The following is a 14592-nucleotide window of genomic DNA, read 5'->3' as shown; positions in this document are numbered from 1 at the left end:
ATACCGCAACAACTCAGGTGTTCATCAACGAATTAAAGATGTGGTACATAGAAAAGGTGAAATCTTATGTAACCAAGAGAAAGGAGGAAGGATATCCTTTTATTTTTGACATGGTTGACTTTGCACATTATACTAAGTGAGGTAAGTCAGAGAAAGACAAATACTATGTGATACCATTTATTTGTAGAATCTGAAAAAGTCAGAAACCAGAGTAAAATGTTGGTTACCAGGGGATGGGGGTAGGAGATAAGATTAATGATGTTTAAGGGTAGAAACTTGTAACACTAGATGAATAAGCCATAGAGAGTTAATGCATGGTGTAGTGAATAGAGACAGTAATACTGTACTGTAATGATGTGATGATAATATTGCTACAAGGGCAATCAGGTATAAATGTATCAAAGTAACACACTGTATCACTTAAATTTACACAGTGTTACACGTCAAATTTATTCAGTTTTGAAAAGTTGGACAGGTCTTGAATTGTTGGACTCTGGAGTTTGGGCTTTGTTTTATGGATCAGTCCAGTAGAGAATAGCGTGAGTTGGAATGGGAAAGTAGGAACAAGAAGGTCAGTTAGACCGCTATACCAGATTAAATAAAGGCAATAATGAAAACAGGTGAGGATCGGATGTAGAAAATGTTATAAAAAGAGAATCAGACTTGGGAACTGAGTGAGAGCGTGGGATAAAGGAGTGGAAGAATCAGAGTTCACTTGTTTTTAAAACCTTGCACTCGATAGATTTAGCCTCAAAGTGAAAACTCCGGTATTTCAAAACAATCTCCAAATTTCGAAGGAACACTAGGTCCTAGGGAATTATATTTTCAACACATGCAAATGGTATGAAACTACAAAATTAAAAGTTGAGAGTTCTTGGAAAACCACTGGAAAAAGATAAAAAACACCAGTAAAAGTGTATTTCTTCAGATAATGTTTTCACAGCTTGTCGGGATAAAATAAATGTCTGCACAGATCGCACTGATCAGAATTACATAAACTGTTTTTAAACTTTACTCTTCTTACAATGTCTTTAGGTGTCTATGCTTGGATTGGCATTAATTTTGTCCTTGGACGATTTGAGCATATCGAAGATGGTAAGTACTGTGTTCCCAGTGAATGTGTCTAACTGAACCTCTGTCTTTTTCTATTTCATGCAAAGCGTAGAAAAGGAGCTGAGTCTTGTGACACAGCTGGGTGTGGGGGAGCAGCGTGGGAGGCACTGCTGTCACTGAGTGAACTTGATCTTAGTGGGGAGGAGCGGGTTGGGTCTCCTAGATACCCTGGAGCCCACCATGAAAGCAGGATGACTGCAAAATTGTGCTTCCCTGCATTTGTTCCGTTCCAATGGATGTTTCTTGTTCTTTCCAGATGACGAGGCAGTAGTGGAAGTTAACATCCCTGGTAGTGAAAGCAGCGAAGCCATTCTTCGTAAAAGAACAGCTGGTATTCTAGACATGGGAGGCGTGTCAACCCAGATAGCATACGAAGTACCCAAAACTGTAAGCTTTGCCTCCTCACAACAGGTTATTATCTGTACAAATTTCCTTCCTTTTGGTTTGGTTTTCATTTAACATGTCTCCATCCATTTTTGTTTTGTTTTCTGAGTCTGAACACATCTTTACTGTGCTTGCTGAGGGTCCCGCCTTCTCAACCCAGGTGACAGGAGACGGGAGGAAACCAAGGCAAACCTCCACTAAGCCGTTTGTGTTTGTTCATTGAAGTCAGCTGGTTTGTTTTCTGAACTTACGTAGATTTTCCTTTGGTGTGTATGTCAGCCACACACTTGAGTTTTTATTTCTGTTTCCAGTCACTTTTTTTCTCAGCAGGTATCGTAAAACTTAATATAATAGTGTCAGATTTCTTAAGTTGTAATTGGGAAAAATTACTTTTATGTGGGGGGGCAAGGATGTGTGGTCAGACAGCTCTCCACTTTTCTGGTAAAGACTGAGGTTTGTATCCACTGGTCCGGGTTTCTCACCTTGTGATCCACTCTGTCGTTCATCTGCTCCCCTGCCTCTACCTCTAGTTTCCCAGGAGGCTGGGCGGCCTTGTGTAGAGCAGAGGCGGTCCAGATGGGTTCCCAAATTGCTCTGTGTCTTTCGCTGTTCCGTTCAGTTGTAGATTAATACGAGCAGAGAGAGTGGTTAGAAAAGAGTGGAGCTGAACAAGCTTGGGTACACTGTCACCCTGTCCTCTCTAATTGTGGGACCTTATGCAAGTCACTTCACTTTTTTGAGCAGGTCTCTTCAGCTGTAAATGTAAACGCAAGTGTCTCTGACAGAGAATTATTACAAAACTGATTGAGGTGGCACATATAGTATATTTAACGCCCTGCCAGACACCATGTCAACTCAGTAAACATTGATGTGTTTTTGACATGTTTATTAAGCGCCTTAGAAGAATGCTCTGTAAATTCAAGTATTGCAATTTGTGTTTCCTACTTCCCATCCAGGCATGCCTCTAGAAACTATTACACTCTTGGTAAAAAGTCACGTTTTCCCCTCAAAGCAAGAAACTCAGAAAAGCAAATTTGGGAAAAAATACTGAAAAATCAGGAATAAAAATTTCCCATGGATGCATCATCCAAAAAAAAAAAAAAGATAGTGTTTTGGTGTATTTATTTTCATTCTTTTTCTACCTCCTCATAGTTTTTAAAAATATGGTTGTTATAATCTTACTGTTTGTCCAGAGCTTTGTCCTTTATTGAACAGTGCATAAGCATGTTCCTCCATAAACTGCTACCATAATAACTAACCCCTCCCTGGAATTGTGTATTTCAATGGCATCCAGTATTTTCTGTCACAGAATTGCAAAGGACGTGGTTGTGTATAGAGACTTCAATGTTGAAGACTATTTTCATAGTGTGGGATTTCCTGAGTAGGTTTACTAGATCACATTGTTAACATTCTTTTTAAAAAGTCATTTTGGTATCACAGATGTGCAGCCCACCTGAAATTTTTTGTTAGGGTTGTCATGTTGAAGTAGGAAAGATGTAAGCATCTTTGGGAAGGATCCTTGGGAAATGCAGGAGCAAAATGTTTGCTCCTTTTAGATGAGACTCTTTCAGGATCCCTCTTTTTAGAAGGAAGTAATTATTTTTGCTTAAAATACTTAAGTTTGTGGCCCTTACGTCTGCAGGAAGAAGTAGCTAAGAACCTGTTGGCTGAATTTAACTTGGGGTGTGACATTCACCAAACGGAGCATGTGTACCGTGTCTATGTGGCCACGTTTCTTGGGTTTGGTGGCAATGCCGCTCGACAGAGGTATGAAGACAGAATATTTGCCAGCACAGTTCAGAAGAACAGGTAAAGCACCTTCCACTGCTCAGCCACGACTTTGAAATCTAGGTCTGTCCTCATAGAAGACATACCCAGGCGAAGCAGGAGCCCTCAGTCAGCAGAAGAACGTCAGCACTGCTAGCTGTTTACCGCCCGCCCAGCCTGCTGAGCTGGGGAAGAAATTCAAGGGTGCAGGGTCCTGCCTTCAGCCCCAGCCTACCAGGCTCTGAAGGAGGCTCTCACTCTCAGACCCAGGGCTTCACTGCTGGATTAGAGGTCTTGCTCTCAGGATATTAAATATTTTTAAGCCCTGGGTGGTGCTATTCCAGATTGTCAAGTCCTGGGGAAACTCAGTACCTGGGCCACTCGGATTTCCTGGTGGCCCACAGGATGCATTGGTGGCGTTGAGTTATGAGATGGCCTAATGTCGTGGAAACCAGCCTGGGCGGTTATGTGGTAAATACGACTGTAGGAAGGAAGTTATTCATAAGAAAGAAATGATCCAGAAGTCAAAGTTTGTCATTTTAAGCATCTTTAGCAGTAACACTTTTTAAAATGAGTTTATGAAGATTTCTGGTATAGAAAATATCAAAAACACCTTATCAATTTAAATTTATTTTATGTGTTTAAGTATGTACCAAATATTTATTTAAAATTAGTCCATTAGAACAGAAAAGCTGTTTGGATGAATTAGAAAAACTCTGAAATCTGGGGTTATGTAAAGAGTTATTAATTACTATGCTTTGTTTTGTTTTGATATAACAATTTTGAGGGGAAAAATCCTGATTTATAGAGCTAAATGATAGTGTATTTCTTTGACCAATTTGACCTTGTTGTTGTTGTTGAGGTGTAGTTGATGTACAATATTATATAAGTTTCAGATGTACACCATAGTGATTCACAGTTTTTGAAGTTTATACTCCATTTATAGTTATTATAAAATATTGACTATAATTTAATCTTAATAAACCTGTGGCGGCCTAAACTTTAAGAAAGTCCAAATCAGAGCCATTTAGCGCCTCATTTTCCAGAAACTTACATGTGTGAATAGGAAAAGCAGTAAAAACTTTTTCTTTTTCTGCTCTACATGTTGGTTGAATAATGTTAGGTAAGAGATAGTAAGTAGTCCCAGTTTCTTTTTAAAAATGGCATATTATAGCATACTTTGCTAAAATTATTTTTAATGATATTCTTAAAATAGAAATATTTTATAAGGACATTTAATTTAGAACTTTGGAGAAATACCTTCTTCTGCAGCCCTAATTTTTACTAATTGGTTTTAATGTCAAGAAGGTTGTATAGTGGGCTGTGGAGTGGTACTTCTTAATTTAGACATAGAGCAAGAAAAACCTGTAGCATGAAATACACATTTAGCTCATCCTAGATTTATATAATCATTATAAATATTAGTCATCACTTTTTACATATGTCCTGAATTGAGCCTTCAAATGCATATTTATCTCTTTGCCATTAGTAATGATGATAGACTTTTTAAATTATTCAAATGTTTTAAATTAATGGCAAAGACTTTAATTTATTACATGCACATCCATTTTGAGTTGCCCTGATCTTATGTCAGTTGAGTGTCAGGTAGAAACTTGACTTAATTTCAGTGACTGAATGTCAAATTCAGGTGCCCTCCTAATAGTTCAATACCTTTTAGGCCCATGGGATTTCCTGGTGTCAAACACTAACATAACTTGAGCTTTTCTTTAGCGGTGAAGACACACAGTAGGATGACAGATCTGGACATTTCATTGGGAGGTAGCAAGTGTAGAGCATTTCAGTGAACAATGTGAAGGTTTCTACAGGACTTCTCAGAGCCCACAGTACAGTAAAATTGTTATCTGCTGCAGTTGGGATCAATAGTTGGTTAACTTAAAAAATTCAGTTAGAGCAGAGAGTTGTAAAAATAGAATCAACCTCAAGCATTTTGTTCTAACTTGTGTATTCAGTTGCCAATCTTTTGCTCTGGACTAAAAGCTTTTCTTAGGCTGCATCTGTCATTTCTCTGGCAGGCACTGCACCCACTCATTTGATACCATTTTGGCTTTCTTTCAAGAATACCAAAGCCTTAAAGACATCTGTGAAGCAGTTTGATACTACTTTCTGTCTAGATTTTTACTAATTTTTCCAAACTTAAAAAAAAAAATCTTGCTAATACCTAATTTGACACCAGTTTTCTAGCATTTTGCCTTTATCGTATTTTTCTAAGGCATCTGACCCAGCTTTCATAAGACCAGTACCTTCTTTTTACAGTCACATTTCATCTATATATAATTAAAATCACAGGCATTTGCGGCCAAAATGGGGCTGGGAATAACACAGTGAGTGGGCGTTGGACTGCAGTGAACAAGAGACACGGAAGAGCTTACTAACTGTACCCTCAGCGGCGGAGGACATCAGGCTGTGTCACAGGGCACGGAAAGCATCAGTGATCTGACCAGGTCCTAGTTTCACTGGCCCCCATTTAGGTGTCTGCTGTACTCAGGTGTGTGCTATGAATCTCCTGGAGGGGCTCAAGTCTGTGTTTTTTTAGCTTGATTTTTCCTGAAACCCTTTTGTGTTCCACGGGACAGAGTTTGGGAAACACTGACTTGCAGCCACCTTCTTCTTCACAGTTTTCTGTCAGTCTCATGATGAAGTTTCTCTTGGTCCTGTAGACTCCTGGGGAAACAGACCGGACTAACTCCTGACACTCCGTACCTGGACCCCTGCCTACCCCTGAACATCAAAGACGAAATCCAGCAAAACGGACAGACGCTGTACCTGCGGGGGACGGGGGACTTTGACCTGTGCCGGGAGACCATCCAGCCTTTCATGAACAAAACAAACGAGACGCAAACCTCCCTCAATGGGGTCTACCAGCCTCCAATTCACTTCCAGAACAGCGAGTTCTACGGCTTCTCCGAGTTCTACTACTGCACGGAAGATGTGTTACGGATGGGCGGAGACTACGACGCCACAGCATTTACTAGAGCCGCCAAGGTAACTGTCCAGGGAGCTGGTGTAGGCAGTGACAGCCCCAGACTGGAGCAGGACATGGGAGGTGGCAGAAGGCTGTGTGCAGCGCCTTAGCAGCCCTGGCTGGGCCTTGGTTAGGTGAGAGGGACAGTCACAGCAGAAGCCAAAACACCCCCCGTGAGCCAATTTCTGCCGCACTCCATGGACTACACTGCCATCATGGCTCCCACACGTAATAGTGTAATTCTGGTCCCACAGCTCCTCACAGCTTCCTGCCCTTTGCTGCCAGCACCCCTCTTCTCTTGTTCTCCCTGCCTTCCTGAAAGCCCCCTAGGCTCCAAGCCTGGGCAGTCGCCTCCCTTGGTCCTCTGACCTGTAGGTTCTTGGCTGGTCTCATCTGAATTCATGGTTTGCTGCTGCCTCCCAGAAAGAGGCTCCACATGTGACCCCTGCCCAGTGCCTGCTAGCTCTCACAACTCCAAACAACCCCTCCTGTCTCCCCATTCTGTTCTGCTGTGTTGCCTTGATCATGGCATCACAAGCCATCTAGTCCCCCTCCCCTCCCCCTGTCACTCATCCAGCCCTTCCCGTACACCCTGTACAGCAATCATTAAGCATATTATTATACATCAGAAATAACTTTTCAGCCTCTGCTCTCCCTGCTTTCTGTCCCACCCTCACTGTCCCAGTCCTGGACTCTGTCACTTGCACCGTTGCAGGAGCCTCCCTCTGGTGCTCCTGCTCTGGTCTCCCTCCCATTATTCATTCTCCGCACTGCTCCCCAGTGTTCTCTCTGAAACCCAAGTGCTGCCACCTGGTCTCCTTTTCAGAGTCTTCAGCGTTTCCTCTTGCTTCTAGGATGAATTTCAAATACCTTAGTGTGTCTGCTGCCCCCGCCCCCGCCCGCGTCTCCCCACCCAGCACTTTATGCTCTAATCGTATCAGAGATTTGTTTCCCTCCTGTCAGCGCTCCCTTCCATCTTGTCTTCAGCCGTGGTGTTTCCTCTGCCTGACAGGTGTCCTAACCCTCTCACCCCAGGCTGAGCACCATATTTTCTGTGTCCCCTGTCTTGAGTTTCACTGCTTCTCTGAGCCTCAGTTTCTTTACCCTTTAAACAGAGTTTAGAATAGCAGCCATGTCAAGGAGCTGTTTTAAGCATTACATTCAGAAAAGGTGCTGACACAGTGTTCAGTAAGTCTTAGCTCTTAATATATACCTCTGTACAAGTGACATCAGGAAAAGGTGGCATCTCTTTCCCATCTCTTGTAATCATCCTGGTGTGCCCAGGGGCTTTCCTAGTGTCTCACATGGTAAAGAATCCGCCTGCTCATGCAAGAGACTCAGGAGACCCAGGTTTGACCCCTGGGGCAGGGAGATCCTCTGGAGTAGGAAATGATTACCCACTCCACTAGTCTTGCCTAGAGAATGCATGGACAGAGGAGCCTGTAGTCCCTGGGTTCGCAAAGAGTCGGACATGACTGAGCAACTGAACACACACACTGAGTTCCCAGAATACCATGTAGCCATGGACCTAGGTGTTAAGTCTGAATCATCTGAGGTACAACTTCACTTTTCCAAAATCTGTGCCGGTCACATGCAGTCACGGGGGGAGAAACTCAGCAGTTTGGAAGAGGTTGCTTGTGGGCAGTGAAACTCTCTGTAACAATGATCTTGACCAAAATTTAAGATGAAAAACAAGCATTGTCTCTCTCATCAGTGAAGCATTCACGGAGTGTGTGTGTCATGTCCTTGTGGGATATGGACATACATTAAGCTTGTGTTTCCTAATTGGAAGGATATGTTCATTATGAATATGAATTTGGTCAATACTTTTTTTAAATGAAAAAAGTTTAATAAACTTTTACTAGGGATATACTTGGGGTGAAATTTCTTTCAGGATTATTGTGCCACGAAGTGGTCGATCCTGCGGGAACGCTTTGACCGAGGACTGTATGCCTCTCACGCCGACCTCCACAGGCTCAAGTAAGTCATGGACAGAGAGCCCAGGGTACGTTGAAGAAACTGTGTGTCCAGTCTTGGCCCCAGTCTACCTTTGCGTCCTCATCGGTCCCTGCTCTTCCACATCTGCCCAGGGTCCTTTCAGATGGATGGCAAAGACTTGCCCAAACATGTCTTGCAGTCTTGGACTCCGTTTTGGTCTTCCTTCCACCTGGGATTCTCCTGTGCATCTTTTGCCATTGATGCACTACCCAGAGGTCAGAGGTCAGAGGTCAGAGCTTTTTTCCTCTGTCCACTCAGCCAGGCTCTGTCCCTCTCTCCGAGTCTCCAGAGCCCTCATTATGACTCTGGCACATTTATCATATTCTGTTTTGTTTTATGACATTTGTTGCTTTTTAAAAATCCTTTGCTTAACCACATTGGCTATGTTATTATTTATGATGATATTGTATTACTTGCTTAGCCCAGCACTTTGCAAAAAGCAAGCCTCTGATAAATATTTAAAATCATAGACTATCAGAGCCAAAAAGGACCCTCCCATGTTCTCATTATATAAAAAAGAAACTGAAGTTCAAAGAAGGTGACTCTTGCTCAGTATTTATTCAGAAAGGAGTTAAATGATGGAAAGCCGAAGGGGAAAAATCTCTCATGGGCACCACGTATTAAATTACATAGAGATCAGGTTTCATGGGCGAATCAATTTGACAGGTGAAAGATGTGGGACAAGGAGTATAAACCAAGCGAATCAGCTGGAGATGCTGAGTTGGCCCTCAGGACCAGCCTTGTGAAGTCCATCACAGAGGGCAAGACCAACCACAGGGGTGTGTTTGGACCAGTGACTCAGTCCCCTTCATGTCTGTGCCATTTGTAGGTATCAGTGCTTCAAATCTGCCTGGATGTTTGAGGTGTTCCACAGGGGCTTCTCGTTTCCTGTCAACTACAGAAATTTAAAGACAGCCTTGCAGGTTTATGACAAGGAGGTGCAGTGGACTCTCGGAGCAATCCTCTACAGGACCCGCTTCTTACCCTTGAGGTAAGGCTGGGCATCTGGTAACAGAAATCCAGCCGAAGGTGCTTCTCTGCGTCTAAGGGATCCTGGTAGCGTGGGTGTGGGCTTTTGGGGCGTTGTTAATGCTGGCTGAGGGCAGATTGGGAGCATGGCGGGGTTGGAGGGGTGGGGAGGGAGGGCTTCTGACTTGGTCTTCCACACTGGTGCATCCTCCCCTCCCATTGTCATCAGCTCTCTGTTCCCTAGCCCCGACACAGAGGGGTCCATTCTAGGGTCCTTAACCCTTATGGCCTTGGACCACTTCCTGAAATCTTGCTTTTAGTGCATAATATAAATGCAAAAGTCTATAGAGGAAACTGTTATATTGCAATATATTTATCAAACATTACAGAAGACAAACTTGTGATTTGTAGTGTATGTTCTTCCTTATTAAAACCTTAGATAGCAAGACCTGGCAGCAGAATTCATATTTTCTGGAATTTCAGTGTAGTGATACCTGTTGATAGTATTTTGAGGCATCTGCAGAACACCCCAGTGTGATGGAAAAGATCTGTGAGTTGTACTAGGAACTCACATGTCCTGCTGACACTGTAGTGGTCTTTGTCTGCATTCACATTCAGTGGAAATACTGCATTGCAGCCAGAGTCATAAAATAAAGACATGTCTTCTTCCCCTTTCACATTCAGACCTGGCTGTCAGTTGACCCCCACATCAGAACCCTGGTTCACAAATAAATGTATTAGCTGCTTTTGGTTTTGTTTTTCCCTTCATTTAATTAAGCCTTGCCCAGCAGCATATTTAGCTGGGTTAACAGCAGAAACTGAGAAGTAGGTGTTACTGATCACAAACATGTGCTTTGATTCCACATGGCTTCTGTGTATTAGTGAAACACAGTTCTAACTTTCTCTGATTTTTGTTACCCAAACCAGAGTGTTGGTAAAATACACTTTCATGTGTTACCATTTTCATACTCAGAACCACCCTCTGCTGGGCCGCATTATCCTGCATTTTAGAGGTGAGGGAACCGGGTCTGGGAGACAGAGGTGACAGTTTCTGTCTGGTCCTAAACCAGGTCCCCCCTGCCCGGTCCCTGGGCACCGTCACCTTGCATCTGCTGCCTGCCTAGTTAGCCGTCCTGTTTATTCTTGTTCCCCGGGGCAGAGACATCCAGCAGGAGACCTTCCGGGCCAGCCATGCGCACTGGCGGGGCTTCTCCTTTGTGTACAACCACTACCTGTTCTCCGGCTGCTTCCTGGTGGTCCTGCTCGCTATCCTCCTCTACCTGCTGCGGCTGCGGCGCATCCACCGGCGGGCCCCGCGCAGCGGCTCAGCTGCCGCCGTCTGGCTGGAGGAAGGCCTTCCGTCCCAGAAGATAGCTGGTACCTTATGAACCGGACTCCGAGCCCCCAGAAGACTCTACAGGAAAAGCCATTTTTGCCTCAGGGTTTCTCCTCTTCATTCTCACTTAGTTTTGCTTTTCCTTTTCCTTTTTGTTCCTTGAAACAAAACCAAACCCCACTGTTAGTAAACTCTGCTCTCCTAGAAGTATTGCGTCCAGCTGTTCTGTGTACAGCTTTGAATGGAGGAGTCAGGAAAAGGGAGCATCACTTCATTTTTGCTGCATAGACTGTCTGACAAAAATTACAAAGATTTTGGGTTGTTCTCTAAGGCATATTCGATTTTAAACAGATGCACTTTGATACTGGAGGAAAACAGCAGGCTGTCCTCTGTCAGGGGAGTTGGAACTGAGGGGTGACGCTTTCACAGAACCAGAACACGTTCTCACTGGACTGATCATCCCTGTTTCTGTCTTGAAAGCTCTCACCTAAAGAGGGAGATGCTTAGTTTTATTTATTGTTCAGGGCTCTTACTGTTTATTTTCTTGGCAGGTTTAAAAAACCAGAACCATTTATATCCACAGTAGGTAGGTATAGGCACCAAGAGGTAGCAGTTTTTAAAATTGATAGGAAGAGACCTGAAAAAATGTGAAAATGACCAGAGTGCTGTGTGTGTGTGTGTGTGTGTGTGCGTGTGCGTGTGTGCGCGTGCGCGCGCCCAACACCAATGGGAGAGAGAGAGAGAGTACAGTGCTGTCACTTTTAAAAGCACATGCTTCAGAGTCTACTGTTGCATTTCATTTCATTTAGAAAAAAATCAGTCCTCGATACCAACCACAGGCAATTACTTCCTTCATCCCATCTTTCAGCACCCTTAGAACACTATGTTTTTGACTGAGTTGGAAAATTCATAGTTTCACTGGTTTTAATGTTGTTAGAACTGGAGCTGGTGTCTGCCAACTGGCATGTCTGTATTTCTCATTCATTTGTGGTTATTTAATTGTGCTCTGGTTTCTTCCACCTACAAGTTGGTATCCCTCCTGCCCTCGTATTTCAGAGACTTGGCTTGATTGTTGTGGTTGAGGTAGTCCTGGCAGGGCCACTGTAAAGCCACAGGACTAAGAGAAAGAAGAATCAACTCACATTTTGAGGAAAACAAGTTTGACATTTCAAACAAAAATCTAAAAAGTCTGTGAGATGGGTGGTTTTTTACCTATTTATTTAGTTCAGAAACTTTGGACATTCTCATACATAGTTTTTTAGATGATGGTGTGTGTGTGTGTGTGTGTGTGTGTACACATGCATGCACGCCCCTAGACTATTTCTTAATTCCACAACAGGTAAATCCATCTAGTTGGTAACAGATTTATATTTTGAGAGTCATCAGCTGCTTTTTAAAAGAAACACTGATGAGAGAAAGAATTCAGGTTCTTAAGCCCTTATTTAATTTCGAAAAAAAATTGGATATTCATCTTGTCTAGTAATTACTTAAAAACCTGACATACTATATGTTGATAACTTAAGAGATTACAGATTAAAAAAAAAAAAAGATTACAGATTTATGAAAGAAATGCAAATCCTCTGATCCTGCTCTTCGAAGTGAACATTCTAACAATGGAAAAATTGTTGGTAGAAAGTTTGCCTCTCAGATATCAAGAAGGTTGGAGGAGCTAGATGGTGTCATAGCATCTCATGTGTAGAGAGACTTAAGAGAGGATGGAGGCAGGTATTTCTCGAAAAAATCCAGCCTCTGAAATGCTGATCTCCACCTGTTTAATTCCTTGGTTCCTGGTAAACACTGTTCTTTTTCAAGGCACAGCCACACCGTGAGCTGTGTCGTGAGTACCCCAGGGGTAGAGAGCTGGCATGCTTCTCCTTGGCTTCTTAGAGGGGTTGCCCTGCGGACTGTAGGTGGCATTAGTGATGAACAAAAAGTAAGTTTACACGTTAGCTTTTCTACCACCAGCCATGTGGAGTAGTAAGGCCCTAACCTGCAGGATGAAAATTTCCCAGTACCTGGAATATGTGATTTTGCCTTTCAGATCACGACAAGGATAAGCTAGCACAGGTAGGTTTAAGTGGGCGTAAATTAAGACCTCCTACGGTAAACAGCCACTTTTTAGATAAAGGGTGCTAATGTGGTCCAGCTCTGTATGTTTGGGGAGTGCAGCAGAGACCAGCATGGAAGATCCAAGCTTGACATCCGTCTGCCAGGACCTATCTCAGTCTCCAAAAGGAGTCCCCAGATTAGGGTCCCAAGGCACAGTGGTCTTGTACTTTGCATAGTTCGGAGCTGTGTACCCCATCAAAGAAATCCCAGCAGAGGCTTGGCAAGCCATCACCCACAGGGAAAATCTGGGAGACTCTTGAGCTGAGAATGTGTTTTCAGTTTTTTTGAGGTCATTAAAGGAAAAGTAACCGATAGACACCAGAGACTACATGTGACCTGTAGAGCCTCAGACACTTACTCAGTGTCCCTTTAGAGAGGACGCCGCTGAGCCTCCACAGAGGGTCCATTCAAGAACGGATATCCAGTGCCTTCTCTCTATTTAGAGGGGTCCCTGCGACCAGCGTGAGCACAGAAAGAAGGGCCAGAGACATGACCAACTGCAATCTGAAAATAGTTGTGGATGTGCCAGAATCTCACTCATCTTTTTCTCTAGGTAATTTTCAAGATTGGTTTTCTAATAAACCAGATAACATATTCCCCCCTCCCCCAACCCAAATTTAAAACATGCTGTTGGGGGGTGGGCGCTCACTCTGCCCTGTTGTGACATCAGCAGACACAGGAGGGGCCTAATTCTGGAAGCAAAGAAATAATGTCAAAACACTTTTAGTGACAGAAAGCAGGAGAAATCAGATGGGTGGGAGGGAACTTGCTGAAAGCCTCGAAAAGAGCAGTGTTCTGTGTTAGCTTTCTGTTGGGTGGAAAGATTCCTCAAGTAAACGCTTCTGTTCATCATCCTACCTGTGCTGCTCCTTTTTAAACCTCCAGAGAATGTTCTTGAATATTTTACAGTCCCTGCAATGACATCACAGTAAAAGTACAAACAGACTGATTGGTCCCAGTGGTTTTTGCACATTCTCGCCCTAAACCACTGGCTTTTTGCAGCTCCCCAGCTGGAAGCTGGGGAGACCCCTTGCTGTCCTGTCACCATACCTGTGCACCCAGGTGGGAAAGCTCTAGAGTACCTGGTGTTTAAATCTGAAACTCAGATTTAACATAGGATACTTCTCCATCTAAGAAGCATGCACCACTTAGCAAGAAACTCAAACAGGCAACTGCGTTTTCCAAGCTTTTTTTAAAAAAAAATCAGCTTTAGAATATTGTGTGGTTACGTGCAATGAGTGCAGCAGAACTACCTATAAGTAAATTATTTAGTTATTTATTTCTCTTTCAGGGTTATGTTTTTTTACATTTTTATTGATTGTCCTCTTCCGTAGTGAATGAGGTGACCAACCAAGGAGAATTCTGTGTTCTGTTACTGAGATTTTATTTCGAGGTTAGGAATTATACAAACTAAGGGAGCATCTCTAAATGTTTTTGATTTAAATGGTGTTTTCCATTCAAAGAATAATTGCCCTCGGGCAGTTGTGCTGTTGTATCATTTTCTGTGTTTGGCAGCCTCACCCTGCGACACTCCAGAGGGATGGGTGCTGAGAATAAAATGGAAGTTCATCTGATGGCCCATAGGTTCTGTGTGAGCTTGCTTGCTTGTGATTTGTAAAGAGATTTTCCTCTGATGTTTGAATCTTGTTACCTGTTAGAATGCTTAGTTGAACTTGAATCTCAATTCAGTAAAATAAATTGTCTGAGTCTGACTACACACTCCATGCGTTTGCTGTATTTGACAGGCGTGGTGGAGGGAGGGGTCCCGGTGTCCTTCAGCTGGAAACCCAAATATATAATGAGTAGAAACATTCACCACGGTGTAATACTAAGCTATTCATCAACAATAAAGGCCATTGAAAGACTACTGTTTATATAAGATTGTCATTTTAAAGGACCCATTAACTATATCTCCGGTGGGTCAGACGGTAAA

At 43.1% G+C, this 14592-nt stretch overlaps 1 protein-coding gene across 2 annotated transcripts in view; it reads left to right on the top strand.

The window, feature by feature from the left end:
* The window catches only part of ENTPD4 (ectonucleoside triphosphate diphosphohydrolase 4), a 28618-nt gene extending 14239 nt beyond the window's left edge, over positions 1–14379 (top strand). The window contains exons 6-12 of one of the 2 annotated variants that reach the window (XM_010848213.1): positions 1036–1095; positions 1370–1500; positions 3140–3306; positions 5943–6267; positions 8142–8227; positions 9075–9236; positions 10374–14379. In XM_010848213.1, coding sequence (XP_010846515.1) covers positions 1036–1095; positions 1370–1500; positions 3140–3306; positions 5943–6267; positions 8142–8227; positions 9075–9236; positions 10374–10602 — 1160 coding nt within the window. In that variant the 3' untranslated portion in view covers positions 10603–14379. Of the gene's footprint in view, positions 1–1035; positions 1096–1369; positions 1525–3139; positions 3307–5942; positions 6268–8141; positions 8228–9074; positions 9237–10373 lie in introns of both variants that reach the window. The other variant, XM_010848212.1, reaches the window with a different exon arrangement.
* The last annotated feature ends 213 nt before the right edge of the window (positions 14380–14592 follow it).

Source organism: Bison bison, unplaced genomic scaffold, assembly GCF_000754665.1.
Source record: "Bison bison bison isolate TAMUID 2011002044 unplaced genomic scaffold, Bison_UMD1.0 scf7180017864261, whole genome shotgun sequence".
Lineage (NCBI taxonomy): Eukaryota > Metazoa > Chordata > Mammalia > Artiodactyla > Bovidae > Bison > Bison bison.
The sequence above is the reverse complement of the archived record's forward strand: the minus strand, read 5'-3'. Positions and strand labels throughout refer to the sequence as shown.